The sequence below is a fragment of the Sprattus sprattus genome, assembly GCF_963457725.1.
Source record: "Sprattus sprattus genome assembly, chromosome: 20".
NCBI classification, from domain to species: Eukaryota; Metazoa; Chordata; class Actinopteri; order Clupeiformes; family Clupeidae; genus Sprattus; species Sprattus sprattus.
The window spans coordinates 11021662-11043202 of record NC_137918.1 but is presented as its reverse complement, the minus strand read 5'-3'; the positions used below and the strand labels follow the sequence as shown (position 1 = coordinate 11043202).

At 41.3% G+C, this 21541-nt stretch overlaps 1 protein-coding gene across 1 annotated transcript; it reads left to right on the top strand.

Moving 5' to 3' along the window:
- Positions 1-2439: 2439 nt before the first annotated feature.
- On the top strand, positions 2440-20288 carry LOC308381770 (nucleoporin 88-like; the record flags this gene model as incomplete). Its single annotated transcript, XM_080859356.1, has 17 exons — positions 2440-2667; positions 3003-3172; positions 3477-3602; positions 4191-4277; positions 6066-6242; positions 6617-6803; positions 11572-11722; positions 11846-11944; positions 12236-12326; positions 14372-14476; positions 15133-15285; positions 16029-16154; positions 16413-16478; positions 17134-17214; positions 19374-19500; positions 19616-19734; positions 19986-20288. 17 exons carry the CDS (start codon positions 2440-2442, stop codon positions 20047-20049), a joined length of 2157 nt encoding a protein of 718 aa, XP_080715482.1. The 3' UTR covers positions 20050-20288.
- Positions 20289-21541: the final 1253 nt, after the last annotated feature.

Sequence of the window (21541 nt, the reverse complement as noted above, 5' to 3'; positions counted from 1 at the left end):
TGTGATTGGCTTCATTCTAAAACCTCTGCATCTTTCCAGAGGGTGCGGTTCGTCATGAAGTGGGCAGTTCTCAGTTGGATCGCTTACTTCTCGCTCTGCTCGGTAAGTCAGGTGTGCATTAGCTGTTGCTGCCACGTCGGTTTTGTGGACAGATATGGCGGTCCTCACACTCTCCTGTCTCCCTTCAGCCCTTTTGTTGCGGTGATGACTGTAGCTGTGGTTGGTCAGGATAAAGCTGGGGTCATTCCTGGCCTTTGCCTCGCAGCGGACAAAGTCAACGAAGAAGAAGAATGGGGGGTAGCAGACTCTGTGATGTTCTTTATATCTTGAGCCAGTATACAGCCATTTATCTTGTAGGTTCTGTGGCAACTTTTCAACGATGGGGTTGATTCCCCGTGGTGTGTCGAGGTAACTGAGGCCAGGTAAGTACCCATCTGTTTGGGCTGAGAGCAGCTCCAGGAGCAGGTCACTAAGCTCTCTCAGCTTGGAATTTTCTCTTGAACTGAGGCAAGGGAAACAGTCCAACCGCTTGAATAGAGCACTCTCTATCACTTCCGGGGTGGCATAGCACTCTTGAAGTCTTGTCCAAGACAACTGCAGTGCAGCTTGGGGATTAGAGACATACACTGCTCTGATTCTTTTAACATGGTCTGAGGACTCCTTTCCTAGCCATTTAATGAGCAGGTCTAGCTCTTCACTAGCTGTTATCTCTAGGCCCTGAGTAGCATAAAAAAAGGAGGACTGCCATGCTCTAAAACTTTCAGGCTGATCGTCAAATGTATTTAGCCCTGTAGTAACTAACTCCCTGCGGGCCAGATACTTAGCAAAGTCCATCATGTCAGGGGCCCGATTGACAGGAGGGCTCTGTGTGTCATTCCTAGGTGAATGGTCTCGGAAGACTACCCGCTTGCCTAGGTCGCAGCCTTGCTGCTGACAGACTCTGGATGGAAAGTGGGAGTATGAGGTGGGGCATCGAGGTAAATGGGGCTGGTGCTCTGATTCAGGTAAGTACTCACTGTGTTGGTTGGCTGAATAAACAGATCAGGCATCGTGGGCAGATGTGGCGCTTAACACAGGGGTGTACCTCGATGGTGGTGACTGTTTGAAACTGAGAGGAGGAGATCTGTATGGAGGGGGAGCATTGGGCATGAGGATGGCCTGTGTATGCTGTGCCACTTAGGTCTCTGTCTGCTGCTGTACCTCCAGTGGTGTGATGGCACTCTTGGGAATGAGCATGTCATCATACTCCATTTCAGCTGCCACCTCTAACACTTCAGCCTCTGCATTGGCAGCAGCTGCGGTATGTCTATGATTCATGACATCATTGGGTTATAAAACGGGTATAGGAGTATATATCCCTGATCATGAAATTTGTATAAAAAATTCAACATCAGATCACTTGTCCATATTTGCAGCTGAAATTATGGCAATTATAATTGCATTACAGTGGATAGAAGAAATCAGGCCCCCGCAGTTGTTCTGACTCTCTATCATCTATCACATCCATTCAAAGTGGAGAATCATCATGCAGACAGGACTTATTAAATTAAATTAACAACATCATTTTTAAAACCAATGAACAGGGAATATCAATTCAGTTTGTCTGGGTCCCTGCCCATAAAGGAATAGATGGAAACGAGAAATCCGATAAGCTGGCAAAAGAGGCAACAAAAGAAGAGGTTATTCAGTTAAATATTCCACTCAGTAAGTCAGAAATCAAAGTACTCATTCAACACAAAATTAAAATCATATGGCAAACAGAATGGGATAAGGAGGTAAGGGGTAGACACCTGTACAAAATTCAAAAAGTTATTTCAAATAGTAAATCCAGCTACTTGAACAGACAGGAGGAGGTTTGGTTTACAAGGATGAGAATAGGCCATACTGGATTAAATAGCAACTTGCAGACAATATAAACATCCATCTGGAAAATGTGAGATTTGTGCAGTCACAGAAGATGTTGAACATGTTCTTTTATGGTGTTCAAAATTTTCCAGACAAAGAGAAAAAGTAAAGAGGGAAGTGGAGAAAGTGAGGAAGGTTTTTTCATTAGACACCTTATTAGGTCAGCCTAGGTCAGAAAACATAACCAGTGCTTTGATTATTTTCATTAAAGAAACAAAATTAGCAGATAGGATTTAAGTTTGTTGTTTTCTGTTGTTTTTCCTTTATTAATATATATATATATTTTTTTTTATCTACATTCTCGACAATTGACAGCCAACATTAATTACAGAAGCAAATTAGCAAATGGGATTTAAGGTTGTTGTTTTCTGTTGTTTTTCCTTTATTATTATTTTGACATCCAATTGATCGCACCTCAAGTCCAGTAGATGGCGGTAGTGCACATTGTTTGTAAACTGCCAATAAACACTACAGAAGAAGAAGAAGATGATTGGGTTGGATTGCCATGTCATCATTTCGCGACGGAATTTGGAAATGGCGGTCGAAACAGGAGAACGATGGAAACGGGAGCTCCCAAACCACGACATATTCACAAAATTACAACTTACATCAGACCATCAGGCATATAAAAGATTTGCGAAAAATCTCACATTCTGTGTAGATAGAGATTTATTTATTTGGAATGATGCAGACTGTGTCTTCTACGCAACAAACCTGGGAGAGCTGAACATCGATGAGGGGCTGAACAGCTCAAAGCACCAGGTAGGCTAACTTTACGTTAGCTCTTTGGCGCTGTACAGTTTGTGAACTTGTCTAGTTGTTGTCATACATGCAAAGCCGTATTTACAGCTGAGCCCGTGACAGTCATATTTTCGTTAACGTTTTATCTGGACGTAGCCATTTGGAGTTGGCTACCCAGCGTTGCTTTTGTTTACACAGTCTTGCGTTGTCAACTTTTAATTCACTATCTTAATTTGCTTAAATTGAGTTAATGTGATGTTGGACTTTATCATCGTTAATAGTGGTGAGTACTAGGCGAACCTGGTGCTACGAAAATGAAGGTGTTGTAAGTGTTGAAATTGTAATGTGTTTTACAGACTCTGCTGTGCATCAACCCACCCATGTTTGAAGTGTGTGAGGTGCTGCTGAGTCCCACGCGATCCCACGTAGCCCTCATAGGTCAACGGGGCATCACGGTACTCGAATTACCCCAACGCTGGGGAAAGAAGTCCGAGTTTGAGGGTGGACGGATTCAGATCAATTGCAAGTATGTTGGTTTTTCTTTTGTTTAAATCTTGCTAAGCCATGTTGCTTTCTCTTGCCATAATACATATTGGGTGCTTTTTGGGTGCAGTGCTTTCATTCAAATTGAACCGAAGTTACCACTGAAATCCCGCTGACATTTGTGTGTATTTAGTTAAAACTCTTATTTGATTAATGGGGATCTTTGGACTTTTAGTATTTCTCATCCCTCGATGCCCACCTTGAGATTTGACTTAAAACAGGCAGAGTTGTGATGAAAATTTGAGACGAGCTGCTTGTTCTCTAAATGCTTGTGTTTTGTGTGACAGGACCATACCTGTGGCAGAGCGGTTGTTCACCAGTTCAGTGTCGGTCACGCTCCGTCAAGCTGTGTGGTACCCCAGTGAGGCAGAGGAACCGCATCTGGTGCTGCTGTCGTCAGATAACACAGTCAGGTGCGTGCGGTGTTCCCCTGGCTTGTATGGTGTTGCCCTGGCCTCCATGGCATGGATGGATTGATTTCTGATACAGATCAGCTAGGTGCACCTGATTTAAAGCAAAATTTGATTTTTTTTTTGTGTCTGATAATAATGTAAAGGCACTGAAGTTAGTCCAACATATGGAGGCTGCCTTTAGGAGGGGCAGCTGTGGCACACAGGATAGAGAAGCCGTTGACCAAAAGGTCGCCGGTTCAATCCCCTGAAAAATTGTGAATGGGGAGAGTGAACGAACAGCACTTTCCCTCATCAATATCCTCATGACAAATTAAGATATCTTAACTTGTACGTCCTGTGTACAATTGCAGTAACAATGAAAGGTTCGTGCTATAAGTTTGTAAAAAAATTCTAATTTTTACCATACACTTACAAGAAATGCTATTGAATTTTTGAATTTTTCATCCTTTTGCTGCTCGTAAAATTCAGAAACCCATCCAAACGAGCAAGTCTATGCCTATTTGGTTATTCTTGTTATTCTCACTCAAAAATAGGGAACGTTTTGGTAAATGAAGATGATGAGGGTTCTAATACCTTTTCTCTCTGCAGGTTTTACAGTCTTAAAGAACCCCAGACCCCAGCCAAGGTTCTCTCAGTGGCTCAGGCAGACGATGAGAGTCGCACACAGACACGGGGGTGAGCTCGGTCAAACATCTAGTCAACCATGTGTTCTGCTCAGGTTCTCTTCTCAGTGATCACGTGTTGCTGAATACTTAACTGTCCTTGCCGTCTATATGGAATATGGTGTCACGCTCTTGTGCGCCTGCAGCTCGCCACGTTCAGTCACATTCTTTTGAATGCCTGTCGCTTATATGTCAAAATATGGATGCAGCAATGCTAATATTCTAGTGTTTTTTGAGCATTTTTCTCTCTTGAACATACAGCCGCGGAAAAAATTAAGAGACCACTTCAAAATTATCAGTTTCTCTGGTTTTACTATTTAATGGTATGTGTTAAAGTAAAATGTACATTTTTGTTTTATTCTATAACCTACTGGCTACATTCCTACCAAATTTCAAATAAAAATATTGTCATTTAGATCATTTATTTGCAGAAAAATGACAATTGGTCAAAATAGCAAAAAAGATGCAGTGTCTTCAGATCTCGAATAATGCAAAGAAAACAAGCTCATATTCATTTTTAAACTACACAATACTAATGCTTTAACTTAGGAAGAGTTCAGAAATCAATATTTGGTGGAATAACCTTGATTTAAAAACACAACTTTCATGTGTCTTGGCATGCTCTCCACCAGTCTTTCACATTGCCGTTGGGTGACTTTATGCTACTCCTGGCGCAAGAATTCAAGCAGCTCGGCTTCTTTTCATGGCTTGTGACCATCCATCTTCCTCTTGATCACATTTCAGAGGTTTTTTTATGGGATTCAGGTATCGAAATTGGGCTGGCCATGACAGGGTCCTGATCTGGTGGTACTCCATCCACACCTTTACTGGCCTGGCTGTGTGGCATGGAGCATTGCCCTGCTGGAAAAAACACTTCTCAGAGTTGGGGAACATTGTCAGAGCAAAAGGAAGCAAGTTTTTCTTCCGGGACAACGTTGTACTTTGCCTGGCTGAGGTTTGTAAAAGACCATAAGGATTGAAAAAAGCGGACTGGAGGTTCTTCTAAGTTCGTCTTCTCTGATGAGTCCAATTTCACAGTAGGTGCTAGACTCTGTGGCTTGTAGGCCTCTCCAGGTCTCCGTCTAACCATCAGACGACCATGTGTTGGGCAAAGCTGAAAATTGGACTCATCAGAGAAGACGAACTAGAAGACCCTCCAGTCCGCTTTGGTTCAATCCTTATGGTCTTTTTACTTGAATTCGTGCGCCAGGAGTAGCATAAAGTCACCCAACGGCAATGTGAAAGACTGGTGGAGAGCATGCCAAGACACATGAAAGTTGTGATTTTAAATCAAGGTTATTCCACCAAATATTGATTTCTGAACTCTTCCTAAGTTAAAGCATTAGTATTGTGTAGTTTAAAAATGAATATGAGCTTGTTTTCTTTGCATTATTCGAGATCTGAAGACACTGCATCTTTTTTGCTATTTTGACCAATTGTCATTTTTCTGCAAATAAATGATCTAAATGACAATATTTTTATTTGAAATTTGGTAGGAATGTTGCCAGTAGGTTATATAATTAAGCAAACATGTACATTTTACTTTAACACATACAAATAAATAGTAAAACCAGAGAAACTGATAATTTTGAAGTGGTCTCTTAATTTTTTCCGCGGCTGTATGTTTTGATGAAATCACTGGACTACTTGTGGTAATATGGATGGTAATACTGTAACACACAGCCAAACAAACATTTTTCTTTATTCAATTGTATTTAGACTTTTTTTTGAGCTTGCAATAGTTTTGATCACCGCCTTTGCTGTCTTTAATGGTCTCAAATCATTTTTTCCCCTCATGCAGGCGTTCATATGCAGCGTCTTTGGGTGAGATCGCTGTGGCTTTTGACTTTGGGCCATTGGCCGACACCTCCCGTCTCCTGGCAAGCCAGCGTCTCAAAGATGAGGTGATCGTCTACCCCCTGTACATCCTGTATGAGAACGGAGAGACCTTCCTCAGCTACGTCACACTAACCCACAGGTATGAGAAATCACCTCCATTATGACGTGTGGTTGGCTTGCCTTTATATCGTGATGGTGCATGTTATAATAGGGAGTCCTGTCTGCAGTGCATTTGAAGACACATTGTCCAACTAAAATGTCTACCATTTGCAGCTGAAATAAGTAAAACTATACAAGGAAATGAAGTCACAAACATGAAAGACACAGATTCAAAAGTGTGGTTTAAGTTGTTTAAGATCCTTGTTTAGAGTAAATGATGGAGACAGCCTTATTACAATGAGTCCAGAACACAGAAAACTGTCTATATGCATATATATACAGGAGTTAATGTTATTCATAGTCCTGTATTGAACGATGACCGCTATACACTGGCATGATCTTTTTCTCTTGTAGTGTTGGTTGCCTAGGAAAGATCCTTGGTCCTCTGCCCATGATTCCTGCAGCGGAAGATAACTATGGCTACGACGCCTGTGCACTGCTCTGTTTGCCGTGCGTGCCCAGCATCCTGGTCATCGCCACGGAGACGGGTACACTGTATCACTGCATCTTACTAGAGAGGGATGAAGAGGAAGATGGTGGCGTAAGTACCTTAGATGTTCATCAGTCTGTTACTATTTATAGAATACAGGTATTTATATACTGGTCTCTGATCTATTACGATATGGTTAGGTAAATGTTGCTGTGATACCCATTTTATAAACAAGTCTATTTTGCCTCGTTTCTTAATATCTGTATTTATATGTTACATTAAATCTGTTGTAGCTTTCTGTGCAGTGTGCATGCATCTGTGTGGCTAACAGTGGCGACTTTTGGTCATAAAAATGAGGGAGGACAGGTGGTGAAGAGGTGGGCGGTGGTGAGAGAGAGAGACCTGAAGGTTATCTTGGTATTTCGGGGCTTGGTGAGGCACTGTTAAACAGGGTGTCCGCGGGGTCTTAAAAAGTCTAAAATTACACATTTTCCATTTTAGGCCTAAAAAAGTCTAAAATATATCGATTTTTTGCACTGTATGTCTAAAATTGAGTTTGAGTAATTTAAGACCTACGTTTCAATGCAAAAATATATTTTTTTACGTCCTTTTCCACGCCGTTCTGTTTTTTCTTTTCCTGTAATGGGCACAGTTATGGTCCGTGTAGTTCTACATGACATGTTGCTGTTAGTGGAACGTAATAAGAAAACTTGATTCCCTGTGTGCGAGCAAGGCGGGAAGTTATGAAGTAAAAGACGACTAAACGGCAGAAGAAGATGGGGAAATGCAAACTCAATGATAACTCTCGCGACCGGAATTTTCGGACTGGTTGAAACGCGTTCCCAACGACAGTGAGGCTTACTGCATTCTCTGCAAAAGAACTCTAAAACTCGGGACCCTGGGCATTAAGGCACTGGAATCGCACACAAAGTCAAGTAAGCACCAGGACTCGGCAAATGCGCCGCGAAAATCGCATGGTATAGCCCAGTTTTGTTCTGCAGCTAGCAGAAATAATACCTCTAACGGTAGTACTAGTTCTAGTGCTGCGTCCAGCATTTGCGATCAATTGGGCTCAGTTGGCAGAGCAAGCAGAGGGCAAGGCTGGCAGCAAAATGGCAGAGCTCCTCTCAAAATCCAATGCTTTGAGGAGGGCTGCTAAAGACAAACTCTAACAGCTTAAGGTTCTGGAGGATGAAATTGCCACCAAAAGTGCACAGCTTAGAAGCATGTAAAATAATGGATGTATATATGTTTGTTTCATTGACAATAAATGTCAATTGACCGCAGTCTGGCTTTGTTATTTCTTTTTTTGATACTCCGTGAAGGTCTTAAATTGAACCCATGATGGTCTAAAAAAGTCTAAAATTGCACTTGTTAAAACCTGCAGACACCCTGGTTAAAGGGGTTGAATTGTTTGTAATAAAGTGATGTAGGCCTAATAAAAAGTGTAAGTTGTTGTGGGCATGTCGGTTGTTTTTACACTGAAATATAGTAAAGTTGGCAGAAATGTTTTTGAAGATGATGTTTTTACATTTGAATGGGCTGTGTGGAATTTAAGGTATTTTAAAAGGCCTAAGCATTTGGAATTTATTTGAAAAAGTAATCAAGTCTCCTGGATCTGGATGTATCAATGACATGCTCATACCACTGGGGGTCTTGTTGGAGACATTGGTGATGTGTAAAGGCCGAATTATGCTCTGTTTTAGACGTAACGCGTAAGCACGTAATTTACACAAGGAACTGAACTGTAGATTTCAGAACTGTAGATTTTTTTTTGAGTTAAGTAAGCCTATTTATTGCAGCAGGACAAAGGAAAAAAACTTACCGGAGCATGAAAGTGTAGTGGGCGAAAGGCTTGATGTTATGAATACATGTGTTACACAAAATACAAATGTTGGCAATTCAGTACCAGTGGCGAAAAAGACAGCACATGACGCAAAAGTTCGTTTATTGGCATCTTTTAATGACTGCGACAGGCTTTAAAACGATGTGTTTATGAGTTACATTATTCAAAGATGAGGTGGTAAACGGCGAAAGAATCTCATCATGTTGTCAATGCTTGTAACTACAATGGTGCTGGCCACAAGGTAACGGCAGGTTACTGTTAACTTTTGTATGAGCAGACCGGGCTCATTCTATCAAACTCGCTGGTGCAATTGATGGATTCACGTCAATATAAACTCAATGAAAGATATCACCATGACTCACAAGTGGCGGAAAATGAATATGAAAGTACCTATTTGTTCGTGAATGACCACATTCTCTCCAAACAATCGCGGGTGAGAGGGATATTCGCGGTAATTTGAGCGTCCTTATAAGTGTTTAAAGAGGATTTGTAAAGGAGTTCATGTCTTCGGACCTCTTCTGTTATGTTTGTTCCTAATCCATAAGAAAAGGCTTGTGAGACGATCTGCAGGGTATTCATGATTTTAAAAAATGTCTGGGTCTAAAAAAAGACTGTATGCTATTAACCCGGAAACGTGAGACTCTGTGTGAAAGGCTGTGGTAGCCGGCCAATCACAGCCTTTGCGAGCTGTGTAGGGCCGTAGTGTTTTAGTCGCATAGTCAGGAATTTTGGGCGACGCACTTAAGCACGTAAGGGGGGGGGTATTTTACCGCGCAAGGGGGGGTTGTGTATCTTACGTGCTTACGCGTTACGTCTAAAACGGAGCATAATTCGGCCTTTAGCTATGTAGTCACCCCAATAACCCCATCCCTTCCCATAGACCAGACTTCCTTAACGGGAAAAGTAAAACATTTATTACAGTGCATGAAATGCCCTGTATTGTTATTCCTAGGCATTTTCTTCTTCTTCTTACCTTTTTCTGCGATTAATTCAGCTCGAACCGCTTAACGTAGAAACTTCATTCAAACTTTGTCGCGTAGGTCTTGTAAAGGACACTTATGCTATGTATTTTTCACTTTTCTAAACTTTATACTTTTTAAGTTATTAAAGAAAAACGAATCGAAATTTTCCCATTGACTTACGTTGGGCCATTATGACATCATAATAGGGTAATTAAACTGGCTTGCACCTGTGCTTCACTGACACCTGCGGCAAGCCTCCAAGGGTCCTCTTCTCTCTGTACCTCTCCATTCAACTGTATAACTAGGAATATTAAGACACCTTCCATACTCTACTTTTTTTTCTCTCTTTTTCTCTCACTCTCACTCTACTTTCTCTCACACTCCATCTCTCTGCTTCACTTTTTTCTCCTTCTTTCAATATTTTCACTCTCTCTTTACTGTCTTTACCCAGAGCCACTCTTCTTTCCTTACTTTGTTTCTTCCTCTCTTCTTTCCTTTCTTTCCTTCTTTCTACTCTTCTTTACTTTCTTCTTTCCTTCTTCCACTCTTCTTTCCTTTCTTCTTCCCTTCTTCCACTCTTTTTACCTTTTTCTTTTCTTCTTTCCTTCTTTCACTCTTCTTTCTTTTCTTCTTCGGCTCTTCTTCCCTTCTTCCACTTTTCTTTCCTTCTTCCACTCTTCTTTCCTTCTTCCACTCTAATTTCCTTTCTTCACTCTTCTTTCCTTTCTTCTCCCCTTCTTCTTTCTTTCTTCCACTCTTCTTTCCTTTCTTCTTTCCTTCTTCAACTCTTCTTTCCTTCTTTTACTGTTCTTTCCTTTCTTCCTTCTTTCACTTTTCTTTTATTCGTTCTTTCTTAACTTTTGCATTTCATGCACTGGTATTTCCTTCAGGAAATGCATTTTCTAGTTTATACTAAACACAGAACTTATTTTCCCCAGCAGTATCATCAAAAATAATAATTCAGTCAAATACAAATCACATAGCTTCTTTCAAATTAAACCTTTCTCTTAAAACACAGGGAATCCTTTCTAAACCTTTCTCTTAAAACACAGGGAATCCTTTCTTTTAAAACACAGGGAATCACTTTTCACATTAACCATTCAATTCAACCAACAAAATAGTACATGAAAACACAGTAGCTTCAACACATGTTATTTAAGGCATTTAGTCCATCCACTGCAATTTAACTGTCCATAAAGTTCGTGCTGCTCAATTCACCAGTCAGTCAAGTGTCCATTTCACTCACGCAAGTCAGTCACGTATCGTTACCTTTGGTTCAGTTGTAGCAGCAGCTTTGGCAGTAGCTGTGGTGGTAGGATTAGCCGTAGCAGTAGCTAACCCTTAGCCCAGTGCTACTGTGGAGAATATGGAGTGGCAGAATGCTAACGGGAGGAGACACGAAGGGAGGGAGAGAGTAGAGAGCAATACACTTGAACCCGCCGTGCAAATCACTGTGTACCGTGGACTCCGACGCCGTCTTCTCAGTAAGACTCGCCAGCCGTCCCCCGGTTCTTTTGATTTACAGCGTTCAGTTCGTTAGAAACACTTCTCAGCAGCTACAACACCGCGCTGTCATCTTCTCCGAATACCTGTTGCTCTGCCCTTCATTCTGATTGGGCACATCGACGAATGCCGCGTTGCTGATTGGCTGCTTGATGACAGGCTAGCATTTCGAACTGACCCGCCCAAAGGGAGGACCGTCCTCCCTTTCCTCCATTCACTTCAATGTTAAAATGAGAAGCCCGCGCTTCGCCCAGGTTTTGAGCGCTTATAATGGGAGTCAATGAGGGGGTTAGGGAGGACGGTCCTCAGCGGACCGTTTAGCGATTTAGAAGTGCTAAAATAGACTTTTACCGCTGATAACCTATCAAATACTAACAATTATTTAATAAATATGTTTTATTTTTATTATAATTTCTTCTGTAATTTTTTTTGGGAGGATCTTCCTCCCTTTCCTCAATGGGGGAATCGCCACTGGTGGCTAATGTAAATGGATGTGTATGAATACTTGACTATTAGAACTGTATGTACTGTATATCTGATTCTAATGGAATGTGACTGTACATTCCAGATGGTGGAGAGGTGGTCGAGGGGCTCTGAAGTGGTGCCTTCTCTCTACGTGTTTGAGTGTGTGGAGCTGGAGCTCACCCTTAAACTGGCCCCCACGGAGGACGAGGAGCTGGTGGAGTCAGACTTCAGCTGCCCAATCAGATTGCACAGAGGTCAGGAGGTCTCCCTTCAATACTGTACTGTTTGACCAGCTAGAGACATGTCCGTCAAATATAAAACTTGATCTACATTGGTGGAGAACTGGACTCACAGGTGTCAATCATGTGCCCCTCTAGATTCCCTGTGCCAGTACAGGTACCACTGCACACATGAAGCAGGTGTGCATAGCGTGGGCCTCGCGTGGTTCAGCAAACTGCGCAAGTTCCTGCAGTCTGGTGAGTATGATTGGCAGGACCTGGGGTATCTGTTTAAAGATCAGTGACTCAGATTAGAGGTTGCAGTAGTTTCTGAAATACACGCTACAATAAGACACTGTTTATCGCCATAGAGAGGTGTCATTGGAGTGTTAATTAATAAAAAATTAAAAAATAAGTCATGCTGATTTTTTTTAAAGCACCACTCGCTTCTCTAAAATGCAAGTTAAAAAAAATATTAAAGTCCTAGTTTCACATTTGAGTTGAAAGTGATATTAACCAGAATGTTCCTTTCCTGTGTGCTTTGATCAGATGAGGAGGACAAGGACAGCCTGCAGGAGTTTGCTGCAGAGCAGCGATGTGTGGTTGAGCATATTCTGTGTACCAAGCCTCTCAACAACAGGTAGACATCACACACACACAAGAGATGTCTACTTTAGACGCAGCCCCGTACACAAGAGCTGTAGATTCAAGAGCTTTTAAGTCGAGGACTGTCCAATCTAAATCCATTAAATGGCTCTGATAAACTAGTTTGACTTGAACATATGAACAAGTGACACCAAGTTATATATATATATATATTATTCTTTATTTCAGACACCAAGTTCCATATAAAGTAACAGACATACAATTATAATAAATAAATAAAAATAGAAATAGAGAAAAACAAAAAGATACAACACACATAATACAGTGCATTAAAAAGTATGAAGACATTTGTGCCAATGTCGTCTTAAGTTTGAGGTAAAGCGATAACAGCTCTTTAGAGGGTTGACCAGAGCCTCTACTATGCAGGTCTCAGACTTGTCCAGTCGACACATGAAGCCATACATCAGTTTTCTCAAGAGCGCCTCACAAGTTGGTACGTGCTTAGAAACAAACAACTGACTAGCACTATGCCACCTAGGCATATGAAGCAGCAATCTAAAAGCATCATTGTAAGCTACTTTCAGTCTCTGTATACTCCTTTTCCTGTAATTAGACCACAAATGAGCAGTGTACATTGGTGTTATGTAGGTTCTAAAAAGGGAACATTTAACCGAATCTGAGCACATAGAAAACTTTCTTAATAACATATTGGCCTGAGAATATATTTTGCAGCGCTGTCGATATATATCGTTGTCATCAGTCCAATCATCAGAAATGACATGGCCCAGATATCTTATTTCCTCACGGGCACCAAGGGGACTGCTAGATAGATAAAAGGTAGGGAAGGTTCATTTCCTATCCTGATTACTTCTGACTATCATTATGTGGCTTTTCTTTGCATTATATTTAATATCATGGTCTATGCCATACTGAGAGCACACCTTCAGCATCTGTTGCAGCCCAGCACTGTATGAGCTGAGTAAGACCAAATCATCTGCGTACATCAGGTGATTGACAATAGATTCCCCTACAAGACAGCCTGTATTTGTCTTATTCAGCTGGCTTGATAAATCGTCCATATAAACATTAAACAAAAAGGGAGATAAAATTCCTCCTTGTCGAACTCCGTTGCCAACATAGAAAGGAGCTGATACAACATTGTCCCATTTAACATGAAAAGTTTGATTGGCATACCAGAACACCAAAATCCTCACAAGAGGTTTAGGGACACCTCTCGCTAGCAGCTTCATAAACAGTTTTTCATGACAAATTCTATCGAAAGCTTTGGAAGCATCAATAAAGCATAAAAATACAGATGAATTTAGACTTTTGTACCTAGAGACAATCTCCTTCAGAGCATAGATACAGAGATCAGTACCATGTTTTCTTTTAAAACCAAACTGATTGTCAGCAGTCAGAACATACATTTCCAATTTCATTAATAGAATTCTCTCAAACACTTTAGACAAGATACTGGCTAATGCAATGGGTCGATAGTTGTCTTTGCTGTTCAGTTTACCAGACTTATCCTTAAGAACAGGCACTAACAGCACTGACATAATAGAGTTCGGTAGAACACCATGAACCATAATTCCAGTAAGACACATGGCTAGTAATGGACTGAGTCTATAACTGGCATTTTTTAGATGCTCTGCAGAAATGCAATCCATACCACAAGCTTTGTTGTTGTCAAGCATGTGGATGGAATCATAGATATCTACTGATCTAACTATCATGTCTGCTGAGAGACCTTTACATTCATTATCAATTCTAACGGTGTTACTTTTAACACAATTAAATAGTTTACTGTAATGCTCTCGCCATAGATCAGCAATCTTCTCTGGACAACTAATCCCCTCGATATCAGAAGGGAGGGGATTTCTGTTATTATTTATGATCTTGATCTCCTTCCAGAAGTCAGTAAGATTGTTATTCTGCATCTTTCTGGCCAGCGAGTCTGCTCTCATTGTGTTTTCATTTTTCTTAACAAAACGAAGTGCATATTTAAAACTAGCATTTGTGAGTTAGTTGTAATAGTGAGTATGATTTAAAGTCTGTTTTGTAATGTTTGGTTCCCAGTCTGCCTGCGCCAGTGCTGGGTTTCTGGATCGTGTCGGACCTCTCTCTGGACGCCTGCATGATCTGCATCACCAGCACTTACGAGTGCCTACTGCTCCCCCTCCTGTATGTATCGTGTCAGTGCCATAGTCTCTTATTCCTGTGCCACAGTCTCTTACGCCAGTGCCATAGTCTCTTATTCCAGTGCCATAGTCTCTTACGCCAGTGCCATAGTCTCTTATTCCAGTGCCATAGTCTCTTATTCCAGTGCCATAGTCTCTTATTTCAGTGCCATAGTCTCTCACGTCAGTGTCATAGTCTCTTATTCCAGTGCCAAACTCTCTTATTCCAGTGTCAGTCTCTTACGCCAGTGTCATAGTCTCTTACGCCAGTGTCATAGTCTCTTACGCCTCTTGTGCATCATTCTATGCATAAAGGAGGCAAAACAAATCTATATTAATAAGAGTGATTAATAAATAAATAATGTTAATTCTCAGGCACACACTCTTTCCTACTCCCTTCTGTCTTCTCTAGGAAAATATAAATATAAACAAAGCCATTCGGAGGCTGCTTGCCTCTCTCTCTCTCTCTCTCTCTGTCTTTCTTTCTTTCCTTCCAACTCACTCTTCTCATTCCATCTCTCTCTCTTTCATTCTTTCTTACTCACTCACTCTTATGTCAGTCCCTCACTTAGTCTCAGCAGCTCTTTATATCTCCTTTATGCATGAATAAGTGGCTATAGAGCACCAGGTTGAGAGTGATTATTGTTGTGTTTGTTTCAGGAGTGCCATCCGGCCTGCCTCTCCCGCTCTGCTGTGCTCCCACTCGGAGGCCGGGCCTGTTGGCTCTCCCCTGCGCGGATTGGCTGAAGACTCCCTGGAGCAGCACATTCGCACCATACTGCTGCGCAGCTCGGCCAATCCACTCGCACTGAGGTGAGCAACTCGACCACCAGGGGTGGGAGTTGTCACAGAGGTCACGACGCAATACTATCACGTTATGGGCCATCGTACTATATTATTGCGATTCTTTAAATTTTATGATACAGCAAGTTTTGCGATTCAATTTGCCTTGCAATTTAGTTTAGACTAGAGTCTCTGCAGCCATCTTGGCGCAGTAAATTTGTCCTTCACTTCCATTCCAATTTCCACTGTGGCACAAGAGAAGAACGAGTTCTTGTGTTATCTTGTGGACTTCGGAAGCAATTTAATCAGAGCAGACGTATGTACCAAAATAAAATAAAAATCGTGATATTAAAAAAATAAATCTAGACATACTTAGTGCCGCTGTATGAAGCTTAAATTGTGCCCAAAAATATTGCGATACTGAAGTGTATTTATTGTTTTTGTCCCACCTTTATTCATTACCGTGTAATGGATTTCTAAATCTGTAAAATATCTGTTGCCCCATACCATGAAGTGATGTGATTTCTTTCGTCTGCCTGGTCAGTTGGGCTATCCTTTGGATATCTAGTAGGAATGTGAGGAATGTTGATCTCTCCTTGACATTTAGCATCAAAATGAACTTGAAGAGGTTACAGAAACGTCATTTTTACAAAAACTTGCCTTGCAAATATGCAGAATCATCAAATCCGTAATAATGAATTATCCTGTGGAAACACTCTGAATGTCAAGTGCCCTCCTGTGGTCCTGACTGGGGTCTCTTGTGTCTTCTTTAGGACGGGGGTGAGGGGCGACTCCTCTCTGACCCCCGAGTGCCTCCAGCTGCTGAGCAGAGCCACGCAGGTGTTCCGGGAGGAGTACATCCTCAAGCAGGACATGGCTCGAGAGGAGATGCAAAGGAGGTACCTACACAGCCCAAACACTGCACTGCTTGCTGCCGCTTTAGATTAGCATTGATTACAAATTACACTGAACAAAAATATCAACTTTTTTCCATGAACTAAACTAAAAGATCCTGTAATTTCTCCATCTTCCATGTTTACAATTAGCTCAGCTTGCAGCTCAAATGCTGTGCCAAAAGCCAGTCGTGATTTTTAAATAGTTATGAAATTGTTAAAACAGACCCTTCTTCCTTACTCATTTCCTGATGCTTGTTCTAGGGTGAAGCTCTTGACGGCTCAGAAGAACAGGCAGCTAGAGGACTTGGCCCTGTGCAGGGAAGACAGGTAGGCCATCCTACCTGATTACTGATGCATCGGGGTTCAAACGATTGTTCACACACACACACACACACACACACACACACACACACACACGCATCCTACCCGATTACTGATGCATCGGAGTTCAAACGATTGTTCACACACACACACACACACACACACACACACACACACACGCGCATCCTACCTGATTACTGATGCATCGGGGTTCAAACGATAGTTCACACACACACACACACACACACACACTCTGATTACTGATGCATCGGGGTTCAAACGATAGTTCAAACACACACACACACACACACACACACACACACACACACACACACTGATTACTGATGCACCGGGGTTCAAACGATAGTTCAGATTGTAATAGGAGTCATGATGGTGTGCCTCAAGATGTAAGTGATGTAAAGGTGCTGGTGTTGGCTAGGTGATGGGTACACCTCCCATGGTGTAGTTCATACCCATAAACATGTGTTTACTCCTCCTGGTCACAGCATGGTAGGATGACCTCTACATACATGTTTCCCATGTGCAGTTTCATTCGCTGTGCTGATTGTCTGAAATATGACACAAGTGGGTGTTATGGGTTTGCACGGTCTTTTTAGGAAATGGCAAGTTTGTCATTATGCTTTTTTTTTTTCATTCCTAGGAAAAGCCTTTGTGAAACTGCTGAGCGTTTGGCTGATAAATATGAGGATGCCAAATACCGCCAGGATGCCATCATGAAAAGGTACTGTGTGATTGCCCTTCCTCGTGTTCAACACAGGACTAACCTGAAGGTTGTCTCTCTCTGTGTCGGGCCCAGTCCTCGTCTGAAACTAAAACACGTGGCTCTGTGGCAACTAGAATTCTGTTCATTTTTCATACCTAACTCTTACTGTATATATCTAATTTATTCAATTATTTCACTTTACATATGCACATACTCTGCACTTTTATTGCTATTTTGCACTTCTGTTTCGATGCTAAACTGCATTTCGTTGTCTCAGTACCTGTACTCTGTGCAATGACAATAAAGTTGAATCTAATCTAATCTAAACTAGCATAAAGGACTCTGGAAGCCGAGGTGAAACTGACTGTTTTGTACTCTAGAGAGGCAACAGTGCCAGTAAGGTGTCTGACATGGCAACACATCACACTAGTTCATAATGTAAGGTAAAGGGACATGGCAGTGGCAAATGCTGCATAAGTGATTTCTTCAGGACCGTGTGACGAAGTAGGACACATATTAGTTTAGGTAAACTGACTGCCATGTCCACTTCTGAAACTAAAACACGTAGCTCTGTGGCAACTAGCATTAAGGTGCATTTGACCGTTTTGTATTTTAGAGAGGTAACAGTGCCTAGGGATGAGAACCGATAAGATTTTAACGATTCCGGTTCGATTCCTGCTTATCGAACCGATTCCTTATCGATTCTCTTAACGATTCTTATAATTTGGTAAGGGGCGAAAAAAGAGCACAAACGGGTTTTTAACATTAATGTTCTTTTATATAAATTTCTATAATGTTTACATACACATTTAAATAAAACTTACATAACTTAAATAAAATGTGTTCTGTTTAATATAAACGTTCATACAAATAACAATGCGCCTTCCTTACAGAAGACATATTAACTGCAGCCTGTAACGATGACAGACTAGCAGCCTCTGAGCCCGTCTGATTTAGAACCTCATCATCAGCTTAATTGGATGGAAATGGAGATTATTTATAGAGCGAACGCTGGTTTGCACAATGAAAAAAATGGCACTAACAAAATCGCTGAATTTTCTGATCTGACATACAGCCCTTGTTATTGAGGTAAAGGACTGTATATTTTCTTGTAGGTTGCTTGGTTGTATTGCTAATAGCGAACTATTATGCTAAACGCTTCTAATAGCAATGTAGAGTCCACTACAAACACAATAACATACTGAAACATAATTACTTGTATCATGTACAAACTAGGCACTCAGTATATTTAACACTTAGCTATTGCTGCCACTGAATTGGCTACGAGAAACGTATCCATATCGAACTGTCAAACTGAGGGAGCTGCACGCGTTGCTTGTCTTTTGTACAGCCTAACCCTACCCTAGGACCAACAGAGGGGAGGCAAGCACTGCCCCTGCCTCTAGCCAACGGTTGAAAATAGAAGATTATACAGTTAAGCTAGCCTAGTTATGTAAGTTATATATAATATATGACAATGTCCAACATCGCCCATTCTGTTAAGCAATTCAATGCTAAGTTTAGTTATGGTTAACACGAAAATGCAAACGTTTGCTGATAACACACGAGTAACACCGTTATGACTTATGATAAAACATTTTGAGGAGTTTACCTTGGCAAGTAAGGGATGAAGCGCCGACGTTAGTTGAGCTGCTGCTGGCATCGAAAACATGACATTCTTGTAATTTTATACCATGTGTGCTCAAGTGCTTATTCATGGTAGATGTACTTCCTCCCTTTGAGGAAATACATTTTTTACAGAGGTTACAAGTGACCGTGTTCGCATCCGTTCGGGTGAAATAAAGCCACACTTTAGATCGCTTCTGTCGAGTTGCCATTTCTGCTGCGTTCTGACTTTATTCTAAGAGTTCGCGCATGCGCAAACGGCACAGAGACCCGTTAACAGACCCGGTTATGAATTTGGCTAACGATTCCAAAGATTCGGCTCATTGGGAACCGGTTCTAAACAAGACCCGGTTCTCGGTTCCCATCCCTAACAGTGCCAGTTTAGACATGGCAGTTGAAAATGCAAAAACATTTTCTTTAGGACCGTGTGACGAAGTAGGGCACATATTATTTAAGGTTAACTGGCATTCTGAGAGCTCACTCTGTCTCTGTATCTGTGTGTGTGCGCGCCACCACACATCTCTTTGTGCTTGTCTGTGTGTCTTTAACAGAGTGAAGCGTATCATGAGCTGCCAGCGCAGTCATCTTCCTGTGATGTCCAACAGTGAGAAGGACATGAAGAAGGAGATGCAGACCATCAATGACCAGCTACATCACCTTAGCAACGGAATCAAACAGGTAACCCGGTCAACCAGTGCACCACAGGCACCAGCTCATAAGTAGTGACCATTTAGATACATATTTAGTACCACATAGACATTTGTTAACTCTTATATTTGGCTTATCGTTTCAGGTGAACATGAAAATGGAGTACCAGAAGAAACAGATCAGCAAGGCAGCCTCCCCTGCCAAACCCAGCATAGCACTGAATGCCCAGCAGAGGAAGTATGTTCAGGGGGTTCTCAAAGAACAGTAAGTACAGATGTTCTAACAATTGCAATACTTGTCAAGAGAATATTAACTCTTCTGCATGTTATCTTTTGCATTTATGTTAGTTTAAAGATATAAAACAACAAACGACAATAATAGTGGTAACATGGCCTTTAGCAACGTGCAGCAGGACATGTTATTTGTTGTCCTCTAATATTTAAATTGTGTCTGCAGTGCCAAAGACTATTTCATCTGTCCTGACTCCTTTTGTTGTCTTCACTCTATTCCCACAGGGGTGGACAGATTGCAGATATGATGAAACAGATTAAGGAACTAAAGAACCATGTCAGTTTTTGATACCTGGAAGCCAATCAGTGTTTATTTTCTGTGGCCTTTAAGCAAGCCAGTGGTATAAGAAAACCGCTTACATGTTGACCAGGCTTTAAAGAGGACAATGGACTACATGAATTTAGTACAACTGGACACACACATTGACCCAGTGAAGACACATATATATTTTTTCCAGACAGATGTTTCAGACTACCATAGATGCTTTTCGTGTTTGTACAGATTTGTGTATTGTATAATTGGAGATATTCTGCATTGTCTTTTTACTCGTATGTTATTTCTCATCCGAGAGAAGAAAAAAAAACTGAAAATAAAAATAAAGAAATTTTGTAACTGCAAGGTGTCTTGTAGTTCTCATAGTACAGCTTTAAGGCCTGTGGTGTTCTCCAAAGAGTCTTAACCTATTACAGTGATGAAGCCATGCAGGACCAGGTGGACCTGGATTTAAAGAAGACCTATTGTGCTCATTTTCCATAATCATAATAGAATAGAGTTATATGCTTTAATGTTCCAAAAACACTGTTTCTCACACTGTACATGTCTATACACACTTATTCTGAAACACGGTTAGAGCACTGTACATGTCTATTCACCCTCATTCTGAAACACTGTTAGAGCACTGTACAAGTCTATTCACCCTCATTCTGAAACACGGTTAGAGCACTGTACAAGTCTATTCACCCTCATTCTGAAACACTGTTTGAGCACTGTACTGTTTGAGCACTGGAAAGGCATAATAGGTCTTCTTTGAGGTGTATGCATGTATTTTGGTCGGTGGTCAGACAGCTTATTTAAGTTGCCTGGTCCCATTGGAGTCCTGAAAGATGGTCTGGCAGGTCTGATAAGTCTGTAGATCTTGTTGAATTTTGAAAAACTTCGAGGGGTGTCTTCTGTAAGATATGTTTCTAAACTACCTGCAGCCCGAAGTACACATACTTATTACATACTATAGCATGTGTTACCTAGTCCAACCCAGTTAAAAGTCAGTTAATGTCAATGTGATGACATCAGATAGTGAAATCTTCATGCCTGCCAAACACAGATTTTTAATCTCTTCCAAAACTAGCAAACTAACTACCTAAAAAGCATGCAAAAACCTTGCAAACACTACCAACAGCCTAGTTGACACTAATATAAGCTTGCCAAACACACTAACTGGTGTCTTGGCAGGATAGCTGACAATGTCATGCTGCGAAAGCTTTTCTTCCATTTTTGCAAGGTGTTCCAGCCAGGAAACACACATCTACATAGTCATAGTGCATGTACTGGATGGCTAGTGGGAAAGACACAGGTGTTTATCTGTCCCTCACATGACCATATGCTATCAAAACTAATTTGAGAATGGTACCAAAACTAGTTGCTTATAAAAACCATACCTCTAAAATCGTCAAAGGTGTTGCATAGTGTTACTTAATAATATGTCCCTATCAAGTTTCATTATAAGCTGGTGTGTGAGTGTGTTTCCCCTGTCTGGGCATGTTCACATGACGTCGTAGCTGGT